Source organism: Hesperophylax consimilis, chromosome 13, assembly GCF_061612785.1.
Source record: "Hesperophylax consimilis isolate HC1 chromosome 13, BYU_Hcon_1.0, whole genome shotgun sequence".
Lineage (NCBI taxonomy): Eukaryota > Metazoa > Arthropoda > Insecta > Trichoptera > Limnephilidae > Hesperophylax > Hesperophylax consimilis.
Window position 1 is genome coordinate 5479319 of NC_142848.1, and position 22016 is coordinate 5501334.

The window sequence follows — 22016 nt, forward strand, 5'->3', positions numbered from 1 at the left end:
AAGAAACTATCGGAAGGGAGCCATTAGGAAAAATTACGACAAACGAGCAAAGCAGTAGCGGCAGTGGCCCGACAAGGCCACCGCATAGATTATTTTATTGTAAGGATGCAGAACTGCGATGTGAATCTTTATATGGCTTAAGAACGCAAAATTAATCCAAGTTACCCAATTTGTGTAGAATAATAGTTTATAAATTTAATGTATTTCTATAAAATTGACTTATAACTTATTACATGTGGTTTATAACAAGGTTTAATAGCTAGTAACTAGTGGCTAATAACTAAGATTAATATCCAGACTTTTAACATTATCACAGCAGTACCATCAAACGCAGAATTGTTGTACGGGACTTGTTTGCCTGTACAAGAAAATACTGTAAATAATAAGCACCGACACACATCAGCCCTCAACCTGGGTAATGATTTAAGTAAAACACCGTTAGGTGTTCTATCCAAATCATCATAAAACAAATACGATTCAAATCAAAATTCACATTTTAATTACATTTATTGTACTGGTATACATAACGTACAAAGCTTATAGGTACTTCCTATTTTTTACAGCCAACCCAATTCACAAAAAATAGCTATATGTATTTCAATACAACTGGGTTTTAATACACAGATAGAAGCTGAGAAAACCGGAATGATTTCAGATTGGAGCACATTGTGCGTCAGCGCGCTATACGATACGGCAAATGGCGCAGGCGACTGCTGCAGCAGTGGTTAGTTCAGTTGTTAAGGTTGTCAGCATCGGTGGCCAGCAATCGGCAGCAGCGAGAATTGGCCAGCCTTTATTTTATCAATATCAGTGGCTAATTCAGTCGGTAGCCAGCAGGAATTGGCCAGCCTCTAGGTTGTGAGCATCAGTGGCTAGTTCAGTCGGTAGCTAGCAGAAATTTGTCTGCCTTTGGGTTGTCGGTATCAGAAACTAGTTCAGTCGGTAGCCAGCAGGAATTGGCCAGCCTTTGGGTTGTCAGCATCAGTGGCCAGTTCAGTCAGTAGCTGGCAGGAATTGGCCAGCCTTTAGGCTTCAGAATAGGTGGCCAGTTTCTGAAACATTTAATAAATTGAAATTTGTATTTGTAAACATGAAATGATGAAGAGACAAATTATAAGGAAAAGACGAATGATGGGTTTCCTCAGGCGGAGAAAGGCCTGGAACTTCAATGGACGGAGGCCACAGAAGGACTATAGAACAGGGATGCGTGGAAGCCCCATGTACATTACACGTACGTTTCGTAATGAACGTTCGGCGCGTCGCTTCACTGTTACTTTGCTGAATTTTCGGCGCGGTGGGCTGAAGCGGCGGTGGCACTAAGAACGATCGTTCCAAAGCGTACGTGTGGACAAGCCTAATGTGTCTCTCTCCGGCCAGAATTGGACAAGGGGAACTTAATTTGAGGTGTCTTTATAACTTTGACGAAACATTTTTTAAAGTGACCCATGAAACATATCCTCCTTATTTATGCCGTTATTTGTCCAAAATAAAAGTGTCGAATCAACTGTTTGTTACAACCGCTAGGGGAGAGTTTTGACATTTCGGTTTGCTGCCACCGAGGATTGGTGGAAATGATCTCTAATGAGCACAAAAAGGAACAAAAATAAGGCTAACCTTATAAATCTAAAAGGAATTTATGTGAAATTTTTATTGGATTTTATTTAGTTCAAGCGTATTTTATGAGCAAAAAACACTTATTCACAGAAAAATCCCAAAAAATTTTGACAAGAATTTATTTATGTTTCGTTTTAAGAAATAACTTTAGTTTTTATTGAAATGATCAATTGCATTGAAAGAAAAACGTTATTTTCGGCATCATTTTTAAATAAAGATGGCTTTTCACCTTGAGTTGGGTTTTTTTATTACGAATCATGTCTAACACTTAATCAAAGGTGCATTGAAAGATATCTATATATAAGATATATATATACATTGTATAAACTTTAATAAGCTGTCTCGTTTTTTTTTTTGTAGACAATATATCTTGTAAAACGCTTCATAATTTTGAATGTAGATTGGGAGCGTCTTAGGAAGACACGCGGAATGAATGTAGGTTGGGAGCGTCTTAGGAAGACACGCGGAATAAATGTAGGTTGGGAGCGTCTTAGGAAGACACGCGGAATAAATGTAGTTTGGGAGCGTCTTAGGAAGACACGCGGAATAAATGTAGGTTGGGAGCGTCTTAGGAAGACACGCGGAATAAATGTAGGTTGGGAGCGTCTTAGGAAGACACGCGGAATAAATGTAGGTTGGGAGCGTCTTAGGAAGACACGCGGAATAAATGTAGGTTGGGAGCGTCTTAGGAAGACACGCGGAATGAATGTAGGGTAGGAGCGTCTTAAGAATACACGCAGAATGAATGTAGTTTGGGAGCGTCTTAGAAAGACAAGCGGAGTGTTTAAATGATTTAAAAAAACTTTGGTCGAGTCATGTAAATCATCGAATTAACCGAATAGTATCTATAGTGAGTAACTTTTCTGTTGTTGTTTACATAGGTACACGTTATTGAAAGAATACAAAATAAATTCTTAGGTTTTCTAAGTTTTGGTTTTCTAAATGGATATTCAATCATTTTTGTTAAATTACAACACTCTTTTAAATTAATTGAATATGCTCAAATTATCTGACAGAAGGATTTTCACTGACATTTCTACATTAAATTCTAAATGATGCGTTTGATAGTTCAGAATTGCTTGCATTGATAAGCTTTCGGATTCAACTACGTAATACTAAATGTCGGGATTTATTTCATTGCAGAAATTCTATGAATAACTACCAAATGTATTCCTCGTTGCCCAGAATACATATGGAGTGAGATAATTATACCGAATCAGTGGAAATCTTCAATTTATCAATTAACAAATAATAATACTGAGGCAGTTTAGTTATCTAAAATAAATGCTGTATAATTTTTAATTTTCATATATACAAGTCCCGAAAAAGGGTATTACTAAATAAAAATATATTTTCAAATGAAAAGAAATATATTAAACTGCGATGTGAAATTTTTTTACTAATATAATGAAAAAAACTATTCACAATCCACATATTAAAAGGTGTTGATTTACAACGGCTTTAACTTTTATAGCAGAAGAGTTGACTTTAGCTTGGAGCTTTGAAAATCAAATATACCGATAAGTACTGCATTCATGTCAAAGTGTCATAATCAACAATTCACTGTTAAAAAGACGTGGTTTTATGAAAAAAAGCTTTTTTATAAGGTGGCTCAATGTTACGCGATTAGTGCGCTTAGTATTATGTACCACACGTCGCTCCAGGCCGCCGCGCAGAAAAGTCTAACAACGGACTGCGCTGTAAACCATCATCTTACTTTGGAACTTTACTTTTCTGTGCGATGGCCTGGAGCGGTGCGTGGTACTGCCGCTCCGAAGTGTACATGTGGCAGAGCCTATAATGTTCTTATCAGAGTCCCCGGAGTGTTATAAATGAAGTGACCATGTTTTGTACCACCGGAGAATAATGACGTACATTATTTATTTTAATTTGGATTTGGGTTAAGATTAATAATTTTCATTTTCACAACGTTAAAGCATGACACGAATGATTGTATTTTTTTAAAATAAAAATAAACCGGGTGTTAAAGTTGTTTATTAATTGTTATTTTAATTTAATTTCATTGTAAAAAATATACAGTAAATACACCCTCTACCGGTATAATTTAATGTATAATACCACATTGTTGGGATATAATAATAAAATGACCAGAAGGTCGCGGGTATAAAATGTAATTTTTTAGTAATGAGTTTGTGTTATTTCACAATTTATTCATTTAAAATAATATTCAGTTTTTGAGGCAAGTTTCAAAGTGGAAGATACCCTGAGTATTGCCCTGGTGTAAGACCACCATTCAGAATTGAAACGTTGCTTCAAATGGATTTGGCCGTGTTTGATGACTATCTAAATAGCCAGGTACTCCATCACCTTCATATTCACTAGCTCTTTCCCCTCACTGCTACCTTCAATCTCACTACATACAAATCAAATAATCTAAAATAAAAATCACGTGTCAACCATTGATGGTTTTAACCACGTGGTCACAATCCCCTTCGTTATTTTGTTGTTGTTTTAGTTTTAGGGGAACGGTTATCTAACTCGCTGAAGTCCGCCTATTGCAGCGGACCTCGGGGAGCTTTTGAGTGCGCCCTTCGCTCTGAGCGCACGCCCTGAGCGCCACCGCCCGTAGCGCCCTTGTGCACGCCTATCAAGGGATAAGTGACAGAACGTAACGAAGGCTTTCTGGAAAAATATTTTTTATTTTTTATAAGTTTTCAGAGTTAATAAGGTATATCATTATCAATACTGCAGGGTACTCACAGTAGTAAAAATATTTTAGTTTTATAGAAGTTGCAGAGTTAATAAGGTGTACCATTGTAAACACTGCAGGGTTGTTTACAGTAATAAAATGAGGAAACATGGACTGTCATAAGCCAAAATTAATTATTGCCATATATCAGGCAGTTTGCGTAAAGTAGCTTTTTTACGTTCAATTATGTGATTTTGAAATAATACCAAGTAAAGATGCCGTATCTCGCATTTATATTGATACTATAATAAAAATGTCTTAATTTCTACTAAGCTGCAACAATACATGGTATTATCAAGGCTACGTGACATTACAATTAAAAAAGCGTGAATTTTATGTACCAACATTTCACAGCTAGAATTCCACTGAAATGATTTATGCAAAGTCGAAATTACACACTGAGAGAATTACAAATGATTAAATTACACCTATTGTAATTACACACGTCAAAAAAACTTAACTTAACCTCTCCTAACTGTTTCTTTCTAATGAAATTTATTTAGCACACTCTTCAAAATTAACCGTCTTAATAATTAGGTTCTTACACGCCGGTTTAACGCTGGTGTGGTGAAGCCGGCCTTGAGCCTGGTTTAAGACCGTCTAAACCAAGTGTTCTAACCTTACGCGCTGCGTAATATTTATGAGTTAGGGGCTAAAATTCAAAATTATAAAAAAATGATTTTTTGTCTTTTGTTATTCCAATATGCACAATTTAAGTATGTTTAATTCTCTCGACGTTTAATTTCGTCTTTGTGTAATTTTGATAAGTAAAATATTTAAAGCTAGACTAGATAACGATACAACCCGTACTACCAAAATGTAATAAACCTCTAACGTTAATAATTTTATTCAAATTACAAACATTTTGGTAATTAAGTAATCCTCGCATTTTATCTAACGCTTTTAAAATTAAAATAAATCGGAAATCACAAATAATGTAGGGAGGCAGTGTCAATTTCCCGTGAAATAAGAATTTATTTGATGTGCGACTTTTTGGTCCTGAAGACGTTTCATTGCAAGGACTTACCCCTTGTTTTAGATAAAAGTTATGAGCGGAAGCCCATAGATTTTTTTATCACATTCATTTGTCTCAATATTTCACAAAAAAGGCTTCTTAATCTATTTATATAAAATTTAGGACACATAAAAACATTTTTCTGTCCGAAAACGATAAAAAATGTTTTTCTTTTGTCTTTACATCGCAATAGATTATGTAAGTTAAGCAACTTCAGAAGAAAGAATTGTTTCTACTTCCTTGCACTAATAACACAGCAATAAGTTATGTATGTAAATTTTCCGAAACATTTTTTTCTTCGCAAATATAACGTATATCAGTAAATCAAATCCTACTCAGCGATAAGTTGTTAAAAACTAAACAAAAAATATCGTTAAGCATATCAGAGGTTTTCTTACATAATAACGAAGTTCTTAAAATATTGTTGTTATTTATGGAGGATTCATGATTTACTGCTTAAGAATTACTAAACTATTTATGGGATTTTGTTCTTTCCAACATTTGACAATGAGGGGACGTAATTAATTTCCTCCGAGAGCTTAAGGCAGCGGCGTGCGAACTTTCCTTGAAGGGTAAGTCTTTAGAAACTGGCTTTGAAACACAAAATACGCTAGGACTAGATCCTTGTCATCTTCGTGTAAGGAGAAACCTGAATACAAGATCTTCACAAACTTTACCGTGACGATAGATTGTCAAAAACATTAGCTCTCAGCTGGAATTTTACTTCATCATTGTCTATCATTACAACTCGCTCTTGCCAAAGTACTTTTTTTAACTATCAATTTATGACATTTTCCGATTGTTGACCAAATAAATGTGGTCAAACATGTGGTATTTTGACAAACTGGTGGATGCGCGAAAACTGCACAGATCGTGATGAGGAATAAACTGAAGAAAAATAAGTTCAATTAAACAGAAAACATTACAATTCAAGATGATTAAGGTAATTTCGTGAGTTTTTAGTGAGACACACAAATAGATTTTCTGCGATACTTACATTTATGATACAATTTACTGTTATAATTTATTTACTACATTTATGATATAATTTTACTACTACTCGGCCTCCGTGGTCGAGGGGTAAGGCTCTCGACTAGCAATTCGAAGGTCGCTTGTTCAAATCCCGGCGTACGCAAGTAAATTTTATTTGACGAATTTGTGGTCTTTCACAATTTATTCATGTAAAATAATGTATAGTATACTTACGGCACATTCTGGAGTGGAAGATATCCCCAGTATCGCCCTGGTCTAAGACTACCAATCAGAATTGAAACGTTGCTTGAAATGGCTTTGGCCGTATTTGGTGACCAAATCTGAATAGTCAGGTACATTGCCACCTTCCTCCCTAATCTACCCATACCCTAACTTGGGATGCCATAGTCTCACTGGCTCCAGACGGCGGGGAGCAGTTTTGACTCTTAAAAAAAACACTTATCGCTAGCAAAATCTTCGTACACATTTTGGGACATATATTTCACAACTTTAGACTCTTGTATATTTTTTCAACTTCTTACTTAATTACTCTTTTATTGACAAAATCATGATGTGCCTTCTTCTGCTTATTTAAAGGCCTATTTTTTGTAATTGGTAGTAATATGTATGTTTTTACGTTTATGAAAATATCGTTGTAAAAAAACTTTTTTTTAACCCCGCCATTTTTATCTTGAGGTTGTGTCGATATTTTTCCCGTTACAAGTGCCGTGAATTGCGATAAGCGTAATGAAGATTCCAAATATCTTTTACAAATAAATTATAACCAGTTTTTTTTCCGGTTAGTCGTAAACCAATCAATGGTTGTGTATCACTGTCCTGAGGGGACAAAATTGTGTCTCTTTTTCTTCTGCACGTCACTGGCTACATGAAACTTTGTGATTTATTTAAGGTTCTGCAAAATAACTTCATAATCTACACAGGAAATAAAATACAAATAAAAGTTATACAATTGCGACAGCAAATTAATATCGACACTTCAAACAGGAAATAAATTTGATAACAATTATTTTTATAAGCAATAATTGTTCGCCTGAAACACTCATCCACATTGAAAAAATCTCCTGATAAAAAATAAATGTCGCCAACGGGACATTTATTTATTTTATGTCCCGTTGGCGACATTTATTTTTTATCAGGAGATTTTTTCAATGTGGATGAGTGTTTCAGGCGAACAATTATTGCTTATAAAAATAATTATTATCCTTTGTGCTATGCATAAATAAAATCTTGTCTTAAAAACATTAATTTATCAAAAAAATAATAAATAAATTTGACTTTCTTTTTTTTTTATTACAAAACTAAAGAAAAAAAAAGAGCCGTGAAATATCAAGGGATATTTTAATTGTAGGATTTGAGAAGCTGAAAGTATTTAAAAAATGTCAGGATCGTTGCTTTCTAAAAAAATAAATTGACATATTGAACGTTAGTAAACTTGAAAAATTATGATATCTATCCTATGACATTATGATATCTATCCTATGACATTATACAATTATCGCAATGTCACGACACTAAAATAGGTTGCTATGTTCAAGGACTATTTGTAAAGAATATTAATTATGCAGATAATATGGTTCTTCTAGCACCGTCACTAAGCCCACTAATGAAACTACTCCAAATATGTGAAGATTTTGGAAAAAATCATAACTGTAATGAAACGCTGTTTGATCAAAGATGGAGAATAGACTGTCATTTTTTTTATATAAGTTTACATATTAAATACATAGATGGCAGCACTAGTCTTATATTGTTGTTATCATTTCAACACCCCCACTATAACTAACAATATAAATACAATTAAATTAAACAATTTGCACACCTAGTTTATCCAAAAATTCATAATGTTTTGTGGAACCCAAACTTTTGGTGAACAAATCAGCAGGCATTTCAGCTGTTGGCAAATACTTAACATTTACAATATTATTTGCTACACATTCTCTACAAAAATGATATTTAATATCAATATGTTTGGTGCGCTTATGAAAAACTGGATTTGCTGTTAACTTTTGCGCACTCTGATTGTCATTGAAAATATCAATAGTATACATTTTTTGAGTTATTTCATATTGTAAATTTCTCAAATAAATTGCTTCTTTGCAGGCTTCGGTGATGGCCATATATTCAGCCTCACTACTAGATAGTGCAACAGTATTCTGTTTTTTTGTTTCCCAAGATATAACACAACCGGATAAAGTAAAACAAATTCCAGTGTATGACCTCCTATCTATAATGTTTCCGCCCCAATCAGCATCTACAAACCCTTTTAATATTGAGCTTCCACTAGCGGAATACTTTAAACCATAATCTTTAGTACATTTTAGGTATCTCAATAACCTTTTTACATAAGAACAATGTTCTTTGGAATAACAATTATTAAATTGGCTTAAAAAACCAACCGTATATGCAATGTCCGGTCTGGTTAGAACCGCTAAATACATAAGACATCCAATTATTTGTTGATATGGAAAATTACCAACACAATGTTCATTTTTTGACACATTTAACTTTGTTTCCATTGGAGTCTGTGCAGGTTTACTTTGGCTCATATTAAACTTATGCAACAGCTGATCAATATAATCTTTCTGACTTAATATTATTGTTTGCTTAGATTTGTTAACAGTTATGTTAACACCCAGACATTTCTTTATTTCTCCTAAATCTTTTATTTTGAAATGACTTGTTAAGACATCCTTTAAATGCTTAGTTTCATTAGTATCATTTGAAAAAACAAAAAAGTCATCTACAAACAATGCGACAATAGTTTTAAACTGATCTTTCATTTTTGTATACATACATGGTTCTATTTTAGATCTAATATAACCTATGCTTAACAAACATTCATCTACTTTTTTATACCAAGCTCTTGATGATTGTTTAAGCCCGTAAATGGCCTTTTTTAATTTAAGTACTTGACCATTTTGTGTTTTTTCAGAAAAACCTTTTGGTATTTTCATGTAAACAGTTTCCTTAAGTGTACCATTCAAGAAAGCCGTTGTTACATCAAGATGTGTTGTTTTCAAATTTAGTTGTACTGACAATGCAAAAAGTAATCTTAATGTAGTATGTCTCACTACGGGAGAAAATGTTTCTGTAAAGTCCACACCTTCAACTTGTGAAAAACCTTTTGCCACTAAACGTGCACGAAAGCGGACTTTATTTTCACTATCATACTTTTTACGAAGCACCCACTTGCACTGTACAACTCTTCCATCTTTTGGAGCATCACTTAACTCCCACGCATCATTGTCTTTGAAACACTGCAACTCTTCTGTTATAGCCAACTCCCACTGTTCTTTTTCTGGTCCATTTAAAGCGTCATGCAGAGACAAACCAGCCGCATTATCATATGTCTCACTGTCAACGCACAGATTTGATAACCCATACCTCTCTGGAATCTTCCTCTCCCGGTTAGGTCGGCACTGCGGGCTTTCTTTCTCACTGTCTGCATCTTCATAATCACTGGGAACATATGTTTCATCATTATCTATAAAACTGTCCATGAAACTTGAGTGTTCTTGACTAGGCACAGGTTCAATTTCACATTGTTCTGTATCATCAAGTTCCTTACTATCCCCCACTGAATCAACATTCTGACCACATTGTTCTGTATCATCAAGTTCCTTACTATCCCCCACTGAATCAATATTCTGACCTTGCACTTCCATTAAATTTTCAGATTTTGATTCCTTTTCAATGATGATCACATCTCTACTAGTCGTTACATTCCTTGTTTCTGGATTGAAGACCCTATATCCTTTTATATTATCTGGATATCCTATGAGAATACATTTGGTTGTTTTCTTATCCCACTTCTTTCGCTTTTCTTTAGCTACATGGACCATCACAGTGCTACCGAAAACTCTGATATGACTTATATCCGGTTTGGAGCCAGTCCACAACTCATATGGAGTTTTATTTTCCAATGCCGCTGCCACAATCCGATTCTGCAGGTACACTGCCGTATTGGTGGCCTCACCCCAGAACTCTTTGCCTAAGTTTGCATCAAAAAGTAGACATCTTGCTTTTTCAACTATTGTGCGATTAAATCGTTCACACAATCCATTCTGTTGTGGGGTGTAAGGGTTGCTTTTCTGATGAATCACACCGGCACTATTCAGGAAATCATCAAATTCTTTATTGCAATACTCCAGTCCGTTGTCACTCCTTAATACTTTGATTGTTTTTTTTGTTTGATTTTCCACCTGAGCTTTAAAAATCTTGAAATACTTCAAAGCCTGATTTTTGTGTTTTAAGAAATAAACAAATGTCATCCTACTATGATCATCAACAAATAACAAGAAGTATCTCGAGCCGCCCATAGACACATTCTCCATAGGCCCACATATGTCTGTGTGCACAATATCTAGGAGATTAATGCTTCGTTGGCCACTGCTCTTAAAAGGTAACCGGCATTGTTTGCCTTCACAACATGTTGTGCATGAAGATTTGCTTATGTCAACTTTTTTATCAAGTGACATACCATGCACAGCTTTTTCCATCTGATTCAAATAATCTTTGTTTATGTGTCCTAACCTTCGATGCCAAGTCATTCCTGACACAACTGATGCTGCTAAACAGTCTTGTTTTAACAAATTCACTTTATATACTCCATTGACCAACACTGCCGTAGCAACCAACTCGTTATTTTTATTATAAACTGAACAACCATTTCCAGTGAAAGATACACGGTTGCCTTTCATAATCAGTTGGCTAACAGATAATAAATTCGTTGTTAGACTTGGTACACAATATACGTTTTTCACCATGATGTCATACTCATGATTATCTGTTTTAGTCATGATTTTTACATCGCCAGAACACAATACTGACACCTTTTCACTGTTTGCGACAACAATTATTTTTTCTTGTTCATACTGCGCATTTATAATCCAACTTTCATTTGCTGTCAGATGTACACTCGCGCCCGAGTCGATATACCAATCGTCTTTGTTAAAATTTCCACTCAGAAACACTGCGCTAAACGCATTATACTGCTTTCGATCCTTATTTATCTGATTTGACAAGTTATTTTCTGTATTTGTACACTGGTTCTTGTAATGCCCGATTTGTTTACATCTGTAGCACTTTATATGCTTGTTGACGTTTGACTTTGACAAGCCAGTGCTGCCAACATAACTTTTGCTGGCCATAGACATATTCGTATTATTTTTTTCTTTGTACTTTGAAGTTGAACGAATTGCTAAAGCTCCGCTAACTTCACTCCCGTCATGACTTGCTGAATCCATATCTAACAATTTTGTTTTTATGGAGTCTGTCGTTATAGGAATTCCTGAATGTTCTAATGCCATAACCATCGGCGAGAAACGATCTGGCAAACCAGCGAGTAGCAATGATGCTGTCCATGTGTCATTAATTTCGAATCCCGTTCCTGAAAGCTTCTGTGCTGTTTCGATAATCTGCGTCACATAAGACGTCATCGAACTGCAATTCTCTCGGCGAATCGAAATTAAATTTCTCAGCAAACTTATTCTCCGTGAAAATCCGTTGTCGTCGAATAATTTTTTTAATTTATCCCATAACTCTTTACTGGATGTAGCATCTTTTACGTGAACATATAAAGACGAGTCGATTGTCATAATCAATTTTGCTTTGGTTTTTGCATCATCTGCAGGTTTTATTTCAATCCCGACTTCTGGCTGCACACAATGCTTCATGCCTTCGAGGATTAAAAAATTATGTGCCGCAAAACACCATATGTCGTAATTATCACGTCCCGTTAGCTTGGGTACGTTGACAAGATAGTTCGCCGACATTTTTAAACTGCGATATACTAAAGTTGTACACTTTTATTATAACAATCCGTCACGACACAGTTCAATCGCGTTTTGTAATCGTGTTTTTTATACTGGTCAAACAAAATAACAACAAAATCGCGAAGATTTATAAGCGAACGGCCCATAACCTGTAATGAAACGCTGTTTGATCAAAGATGGAGAATAGACTGTCATTTTTTTTATATAAGTTTACATATTAAATACATAGATGGCAGCACTAGTCTTATATTGTTGTTATCATTTCAACAATAACCTTGTATATAATACGTCCAAATCAATAGTTATGGTTTTCAAATGCAAAAAAGAAAACATACTAACACCTTCAGTATGGCTAGATGGAAGGAAAATAGATGTTAGTCCTAGCGTCAAATACCTGGACATATTATCACAGACGACCTGAAAGACATCGAGGATATGGAAAGGCAAAGAAGAGTAATATCCGTTAGAGCAGGTATGCTGTCAAGGCGTTTTCACTTTTATTTATTTATGTATTTATTTAACGCCCAGAGGGCTTTTACATGTAGGTGGTACACTTTTAATGACAGATGATGTGCAAATATCCTCCATAAACGGCTGCTTACACACATTTTTGTGTTTATATTTTATCTTTTTTCACTTCAATTCCGCTTTTTTGTGCCTATCGAAATCACCTATGTATTATTATTATTTTTCTTGCGCTAATTATGTATATTATTTCAAATATGGAATGTATTGCATTGCACTACCCCTGCATACATTGTGGAATAAATTATTATATTGAATACAAGACGACACATTATATTCATACTGATCGAAAAAAATGTAGCACCGCTTTTGAAAAGAATAGTCATTTAAATACTATGTTTAGATGAATGGACCGCTAAAGTATTTCCACTGGACCTAGACCTAACATTCGTCACTTTATTAATTCACCTAAGCATCTGTCAAGCATTTGAACAATATAACTGTACCTACTTTATCGATTGTCTAATATAATAGTTCACTAAACTTAATTCTACACTGAATAATATTACGCATTACGCAGGAATACTTATTTACCCATGGACTTACAATCAAATTCATTAATTTAGGAACATTTGATATAAAGTTTTCCATAAACATAATAAATACACTGAAACGAAATTAAGGCGATGCACTACGTCGCGTAGTATTTTAAATTGAGTCGCTATCAATAACAACCCTTACGTAGATGGCGATAAGGTTTAAATTCCCTCTTAACACCATCCGCATGTTTTAATTTTTGCAAAAAAAAAACATGGCCAAAAAGTGCCTTTTATTTTATTTTGTGGATGTTCAGGCATAAATATTTAATTTTTTTCGATCGTTTTAGAAATAACTTAATTATCCACATTATACAATAAAATCATAACCGAAAATGTGTTCGTAAGTAGGAGATTTTCAACTTTAAAGCAGTTTTCATAGGCCTTATACATTATTTTTTTCTGGGCTTATAAAAAGATTTATCTAAAAACTACTCGATTATTTCAAAGGCCAAGATGTATTCTACTCGCAGTATTTAATTAAAGCATCTGAAACATTTCTAGGCGAACAAATTTTCAAACCAAAAACACATGATTTTGCATTACTACGTATGGCATTAAACGAAAAACAAGAGATATTGTCTTCTGTAGTGAAAACTAGCTGATGTGTACCCAGCGTTGCTTGGGGTTATTTTAAGGAGATAGACATATGTCATAGCCGACTTTACTGTAGGCCTTTTAAAGATATACAATTCTGTAAAGCGCTTATTTTAATGTATCTCATAAGGTTAAGCCAGCGTTAGCAATGTAAGCACCCAAAAACATTTTTTTACGACTTGATCGACACATCGACTTTTCTCAACTTTCCATACGTATAATATGCATGTATCATAGTGAAAATTCTATCAAAATCTGTCGAGTAGTTTAGAAAAACTAAACGTACAAACAGACAGATGCCGATAGCGACCTTATTTTTTACTATTTAGAAATAAACAATATTTTGGAACAAGAGCCCGACTGCTCCCAGCTAGCTAGGGTCAGTGGGGCTAAGGCATCCAGTATTTGGCAACTAAAGAATTATTAAAATGAATTATTTCAAAGAGCGACACTGCGATTACCTCTTCACGTGCATTTAAATAAATAATTTATTTTAATTTTAGGGTTTATAAACCTCTGAATCCTTAATCAAGCATTATCTTTACTTAACCACCCATTCAAAGACACACCATAAAAAGAAACACCCCCCATCCATGAACCACCCCACATATATTTTGTTTATTTGTACACCCCACATCAAAAATGATACGACACGAGATTTCAAAGAAGTGCAGGAGAGATTCTAATAAAAGGGCGCAGTTTGCCCTTTGCGGGCTGACAGCGTAATCTTCTACCAACGAGAACAGTGGAGAAGTGTACAAGGCAAAGAAACGAGTCAGTAGAAAGAATTGTACAGACTGGTTGTGACATGACTTACGAAAATATTGCAAAGAAAATAACAAGTGCATAGGATATTTTCACTGTTCTTTTAGTCTGGAACAAATTGCGAAAACAAAGGTATTTTTATGTTGACGAATAAATTTCCTATAATGATTAAAAATGTGCCATTTTTGATCTGCGCCAAAACAACACGTTTAACTTCATGCCGGGTGAAGTTTGTGACAGTCGTCTTAGATATTGGCCGTTTATATGTAGCAATGACGTTGTAGTCAGTTGGAACCGTTTCGGAATGTGAAATAAGATCGTTGTTAAAATCAATAATTTTCAATAAAAATATTGTAAATTTCTTATTTTTAGTACTATACTCAGAAAAATAAATTTTAATCTTCCACACATTTTCAACTATCTTCATAGTTTGTGAAAATGACCCATTTAATATAGCCGTCTATAATAAATCTTTTTTAGGTTCCTGCTGATACTGCTTTACTAAATTCACAGAGTAGCTTAAAAAGTAGTAAAAATTACTATAAACTACAGTTCAGGGTGGAAGATATTCAAAAACAACAAAGAAATCACCTACACACAACCCACCAACCCTTTTATGTATAACTGGTGTGCATTTCTCATAAATATCGCACTTTGCACAAGCGCACTCAGATTCACCCATAGGAAATTATAAAATTATATCTTTTGAAAAAAATCTTCCAAATTCTTCTTACAACTTCTTCCAAGTTATCATGAAATTACAGCAGAAACACTGAAAATATCCATCACGTTTTTTGCGTCGCATCTACGTGAGCTCACCCTTTCTTCAATAGTTGACACAAAAACAATATATCGAAACGAACGTGAATTGGGAGATGGCCTTACTCTGTATATCGAACAATTTAGTTGAAAAAAAACAATTTGTCTCACTAAGGTATATTTATTTTATTTCTGTTGGTGACTTATTTATTAAAACCACTGTTTCAATCTAAATCGTTAGTACCATCATTCCATACACATATACAGGTATTTCTCTTCCGAATTGATACATATTATGTGTATTTTCAAGTGATGAATTAACGCAGACATACATTTACTATCTGTCGGTGAAAGCCCCTTGCACTACGCATGATGAGCCCAGCTTTATAAGTATAATAATTTCCGAGCAACAAGGATTCCCAAGGCAAATCTCCCGGGAGTCGTATTTTTGTCGTCTGAGAATTACGGTGAAGGCAAGAATTAAACTGAAATGAAAATAAAATACTTGGGAGATACTCGTACGTTTGTAACCAGGTTGTTTTAGACCTATAATGACGCTGTAAAAATGAAATTCAGCTAGCACTGCTATCTCGGAATTTTTGTTATTATTTAATCATTTAGCATTATTACACCTAATTTATTCTTCCTATTGTATCTAGAAGACAAGGCGTGTTGTATGATTAATAATTTATTTAATACTATTTTATGAACAGTACACGTAAGACTAAACAAAAAGAGACAAAACGGGCTAAAAGGGTGCGAGAAGATGCAATAAGAACTAAGAAGAGACTAAAAGAGACTAGAAGAGACGAGAAGCGGTGTAAAAAGTAAGAAGATTCAAGAAGAGCCAAGAAAAGACAAGCATAGAAAAGAAAGGATAAGGAGAGACACGAAGAGACAAGAAGAGGCAAAAAGAGACAAAATGAACCAGGAAGAACCAAAACGTGGCAAAAAGATGTGTGGGGATCTGGTAGTGAGACAATGAAAGATGATGTTGTTGTTGTGTCACAGCGTTTATTGCGAGTCAGTATAATTGCACAGTTGGGAGATGACTGCGACCGATGAGGATGACACCAGGTGTAGACGGCGATGAAGTGGTCGAGGCGGTGGTCAGTGAGTCACCGCGTTGGTGGAGACCGGACTCGTGGATGTATTCAGCACTGATGAAGACGTGTAGTCTTCCGGGTACTCCAGTGTGAATGAAGTAGCCGAAGGTGCGATGGACCTGGTTGGCAGATGAGCGGGAGATGCAGGCCGGTGACAATGCTGCGGGACTGAGGCGCATACCGGCGAAGTGGTCGCAGGGTCTAGGCGCATGAGGTCAGCGCTAGCCAAAAATGATAGCCGGGGCCAGGGCGCTGAGGTGATCGAAAGGAGTCCATAATTATAGTCCGTGCAAAACCGGGTGTAGGTGAGTAGGTCCTGTAGCGATGTGGTGAAGAAAGACCGAAGCGCGAATCTGGGGGAACCAATAAGTTCCTTTATTCCTGCCATCCTATGTTTCAATATTGGCTTATTAGGTTGCCATGTATACCTGACGACTAAAATTCAACCTCCTTTCGATCCTCCGAGTTTGTGTTCCAAGTCCTAGCCTGTCTCACCGAGAACGTTCTTGGCATGGGGTGGTACAATGTTACTAGACGATATCTGTGATACAGTGAAGATAATCTCAATATCAACCGCTTCATGCACAATATATACAATTAGCTAGGTGTATTAGTTCTGCTACCTACATCTATTAGTTCAGTCTTCACAAAAATACGCATAGTAATGAAAAGTATTTACAACATACACAATAAACGCGGCAAACAAAACCTTACGATCGACACTACACACAAAACAAATTTTCCTCACCGGTTATATTACATGGCAGTATACCAAAAAAACAAACAGTTTGCATAAAACATCAAACGCCCAAATAACGGTTCAAGTATAATCAAATTTTTTTTTTTTTTTTTTTTTTGTATTAGGCAATTCACCCTAAAGAGAGTGCTTTGTGCCGATTGGGTTAAGATATATGGTTAAACTGATGTGAATTATCTATAAGGGGACTGGACATATCATATATTAAAGTCATTCAAATCTATAAACTTATAAAGAATAGAATATACGCGAGAGTTGTTGAGAGACAGCAAATATGGAATACTAAGGGGAGACTGGTGGGTGATTTTAATAAGCAATCGATACATGCCCTTGAAAGAAGAATGGTTTTTACAATTGAAGAAGACATGGTCAAGAGTCTCATCCTCCACACCACACTGGCATAATGAACTTTCGAGTACCCGAATTTTAAACAAATGAGTTGCTATAGAGCAGTGGCCAATTCTCATTCTCGAGATACAGGAAATAAATCTTTTGGACTTTTTTATTCCGTGGAACCAGGGTTTACTTGGAATATGATTTTGTATTCCAGCATAGAAAGATCCAGTTTGAGTTTTCGTGACTGTCCAATTTTCTTCCCAGGAACGAGACATGTTGGATTTAAGAATAGAGAAGACGTCAGAGACAGGAATTTTAAAATCTAAAGGAATAGAACCAGATACAGTTCCAAGTTTAGCGAGAGAATCAGCTTGCTCGTTACCCTCAATTCCTAGATGGCCAGGCACCCAAACCAGTATTGTCTCAAACATAGATTCGTTTAAAGAATCGAGGATGTTTTTAATATTACAAATAACATAGTCTTCTGGACTTCGAACGATATAAGAGGAAATTTTTAATACTGCACTTAGAGAGTCAGTACACAGTAAGGCTCGACGAATATTGAGGAGTTGGATTTGAATTAAAGCTTGTTCAATTGCGAAGCATTCTGCAGTAAATATGGAAATTTCTTTAGGCAATTTATAAGACAGATTAACATTGAATTCAGGAATATATACCGATGCGCCACATTCTTTGTGGTCGGATTTGGAACCATCTGTGTATATGAGGGAAAATCCAGGAAACTTTGAAAATATAAAGTTTTTAAAATGTTCTTCAACATTTTTAAAGTTATTAGCTGATGATAAAATGTTCGTCCGGAAGTCAGAAATTATTACGTTTGGGATAAAATTAATAGCATTAAACGGGGTACTGTAAATAGGAAGGATTGGATCATCTTGTAGATTTTGAAGGTTAGAAGACAGAGATCTAAATGATAGAAAACTTTTTAATAAGAGAGGGAACCGATCTCTATCTATTACCCTCCTTCTGTTATTCAAAATACTGAACAAACGATCGAGACTCTGTTCCAATGAGTGACGCGATAAAGATAACGCTTTGAAGATATATCTATCCGCGAGGTATTGTCTTCTCAAAAATAAGGGAGGATCTACACATTCTATCTGAAGAGCATTAATTGGAGCAGATTGCATTGCCCCAATAATCATTCTGAGCCCTTTTGATTGGATTCTTTCAAGTTTCTTATCCAGATATTTAGGAAGTGGGTCGAAAAGAAATGTGCCATAATCCAAGTGACTTCGAACGAGGGAATTATACATTAGTTTAAGAGTAGTAGGATGGGATCCCCACCATACTCTGGAAACAGCTCGCATCATATTAAGCCCCTTTTCACACTTAGCAGAAACGTTCTGAATATGCGGGAGCCAGGAAAGCTTATGGTCCAAAAGCAAGCCAAGAAATTTTATTTGCTTAACGATTTGAAGGGGGAAATTATCAAAAGAGACTGTAAAGTGAGGCAGTTTTCTTTTGCGAGTAAAAGCCACTACCTTGGTTTTAGAGGTAGCTAAATTCATTCCATTTGTCAACATCCAAACTTTAATATTATGTAAGGCCAAATTTAATTCCTTCGCAGCATGTGATAAATTTTTGTGAGATAAATATATGAGAAAATCGTCCGCAAAATAAAGTCGCTTAATAGACAAAGGGATTACAATGTCTAAATCACTAATATAAATATTAAATAATAATGGACTGATTACAGACCCCTGGGGTAGCCCTTTCCAAAGTTTGCGCTTCAATATGTTTGAGGAAGAGTGGATAATAATGGATCTGTCTGTTAGCAAGTTGATAATAAATTGAACTAATTTTATAGGGATTTTTATTTTAATTAATTTTTCCTTCAAAACATCAATTAATACATCGTCGTAAGCTGAAGAAAGATCTAGAAATGTGGCCAATGTACAAGAGTTAAGGGATTGAGAAATACGGATATCTGTTGTTAACAAACTTAAATTATCCATAGTAGATTTCTTTTTCCGAAAGCCGTATTGATTAGGAGGGATAATACTGTGATTTTCAACAAACCATTCTAATCTGTTCTTTATCAAATGTTCCACTACTTTAATTAAACACGACGAAAGAGCAATAGGACGATAGGATGAGACTTCGGACGGATTTTTCCCTGGTTTTAAAACCGGGAGGATTTTTTGAACTTTCCAGACATCCGGAATAAATCCTGTTTCAAACATGTTATTAATTAAGGATAAGAAATATTCAACCGACATGTCGGAGAATGCTTTAAAGAAGCTATATAATATTCCATCAGGACCCGGAGAAGAGTCAGAAAGAGATTTAATTACTCGTTTTAGTTCACTAACTAAGAAAGGAGAGTCTAGCCAGTTAGAGTGAGATGGATATGAAATAAAAGAGGGCATTTCTTCACATCTGGCAACTGAAGGAGGGGCAATCTTATCAGCAAAACCTATAATAATTTCCTCCGGAATATGTTTGGTACGCTCCGGAGCATATGACGAACCGAATTTTTTTAAATTAGTCCAAACAGATGACTGGGGAGTTTCAGGAGACAAGTTTTCACAAAATTTTCGCCATCCAGACCGCTTTTTATTTTTCAAAATACGTTTAGTTTCTGATTGGACGCGTTTTACTGATAAGAAATTTTCAAAAGACATGCATTTGCGGTAAATGGAAACTGCTTCTTTTCTAGAGTTAACAGCACGAGTGCATTCTTCGTCCCACCACGGAGTCGAATGTTTAGTTTTAATGTTAACTTTACGCTTTGGAATGGATTTTTCTGCTGCTTTTATAACTATACTAGGAAATAATTCACATTGAGTTCTGATGTTCCCAAGAGAAGATTTTACAGAGTGAACAAGAGAGTCTAATACAGAAGAAAAAAATCTCCATTTCGCATCTTTCGTTTTAAATTTAAAATTATTGTTAATTGTAAAGGAATGCGAGGTGGTTAGATAGTGAAAGAGGATTATAATAGGGAAATGATCACTGGAAAGGGGGTCTTTAAGTATGTTCCAAGAACATTTACGTATCACCGAAGATGAACAGAGAGATAAATCAACCACACTTTTCCTTTGTTGAGGGGGGGTGAATCGGGTTGGAGATCCGTCGTTTAAAATACATAAATTATGGGAATCAATAAAATCTAAAAGATTACGGCCAGAACGATTCGTTAATTCACTACCCCAAGAGGTAGAATGAGCGTTAAAGTCGCCCAGTAACATATACGGGGGACGGATCTGAGACATAAATGATGACCATTCGTTTTCATCAAAAATAGTGGAGGGAGGGACATATATTGATAGTATTGTAATATCACATACAACAGCTGCTACTATCTGAAAATTGTTAGAGAGAGTATGAAACATGATTGGTTTGAAAGGGATAGAGTCATGGATGATTAAGGCAGCGCCACCTTTACCATCCAGTCTATCATGTCTAAGACAATTATATCCCGAAATCTTAAATAGATACGAGGGTTTAAACCACGTTTCAGAAATAGCGGCAACTGAAATTTCATGTTCATCGAGTAATTTTACAAGTTCAAATTTATTACAGATTAGACTTCTGATATTCCACTGAAGAATTCTGTTCAGTTTCGGAGACATTAGGAAGACAGGATAGTAAAGATTTAATGCAATCGGCAGCGTTGGACGGTATATTATTGTTGTTTGAAAGAATAGAAATTAAGAGGGTAATTAAAGTCTGAATGAAAGCAGAATTTTCATTCACCACTTTCCCTAAATTAGGGGAAGATTGGGAACTATTTAAAGCACTCCCATTGAGTGTCTGAGATTTATAATTCCCATTTGGGTTAAACAAAATATCATTATGTTGATTTTTATCAATAGAAGCAATAAATTTTGGTTTTGGTTTTAGTGGTATAAAAATTGTTTCCCTGTGAGAAGATGATGGAGGAGATTTAGAGTAAGATAGATTGCAAGGAATTGAGGTAGATGTTACCTCTGCAAACGATTTTATTGCAGGTGGGAATAATTTTGATGCCTGGAAATAGGAAATGTTGTCTGAAGCCATTGATTGTTTAATATTCCTTTGTCTGGTCAATTCTGGACAGGCCACACTAACCGCTGTATGATTTCCCTTGCAGTTAATGCAACGTGGATCATTCGATGATTTTTGGCAAAGATCAAAGGGGTGGTCCTCTCCGCAATGAAAACAACGTGGAGGGGAACGACATATGGGTTTAGAGTGTCCGAAACGGCAGCAGTTAAAACACTGTATCGTCGGGAATTTATATACTTCCACAGGGAGTGCGTTGTAATAAATAAATACCCGAGATGGCAAAGTTTGGCCTTCAAAAGTAATAACAACCGATTGTGAGGGTTTCCATGTAGTGGTTCCATTAGATGTATCTTTGTAATTTAATCTACGTGCTTTTAAAACCTTAGGGGTCACTTGAGAATCATTAAGTGCATCAACAATTTCAGATTCTGAGAGATCGGTTGGTATACCTCTCACTCGGCCCATTCTAGTAAGGTTGTAAGTTGGAATATAAGCTTTAAATTTGTGGTGTGAAA

The 22016-nt window shown here is 35.3% G+C and overlaps 1 protein-coding gene across 1 annotated transcript; it reads right to left on the reverse strand.

Annotated features, from left to right (window-relative positions):
- Positions 1–4127: 4127 nt before the first annotated feature.
- On the reverse strand, positions 4128–11488 carry LOC149418356 (uncharacterized). Its single transcript, XM_089639101.1, has 3 exons — positions 11407–11488; positions 9522–10323; positions 4128–4257 (listed from the first exon to the last, which is right to left on the reverse strand). Exons 1-3 carry the CDS (start codon positions 11486–11488, stop codon positions 4128–4130), a joined length of 1014 nt encoding a protein of 337 aa, XP_089495227.1.
- Positions 11489–22016: the final 10528 nt, after the last annotated feature.

What these genes read in the sequence shown, in the direction of transcription:
- LOC149418356 (XM_089639101.1), bottom strand. Translation starts at nt 11,488, where the DNA reads ATGTCTATGGCCAGCAAAAGTTATGTTGGCAGCACTGGCTTGTCAAAG. An exon ending in GCATATAAAGTGCTACAGAT is followed by an intron (nt 10,324 to 11,406) that starts GTAAACAAATCG and finishes ATGCAAACTTAG; the next exon opens with GCAAAGAGTTCTGGGGTGAG. An exon ending in GGAAGAGTTGTACAGTGCAA is followed by an intron (nt 4,258 to 9,521) that starts GTGGGTGCTTCG and finishes ATATTTTTCCAG; the next exon opens with AAAGCCTTCGTTACGTTCTG.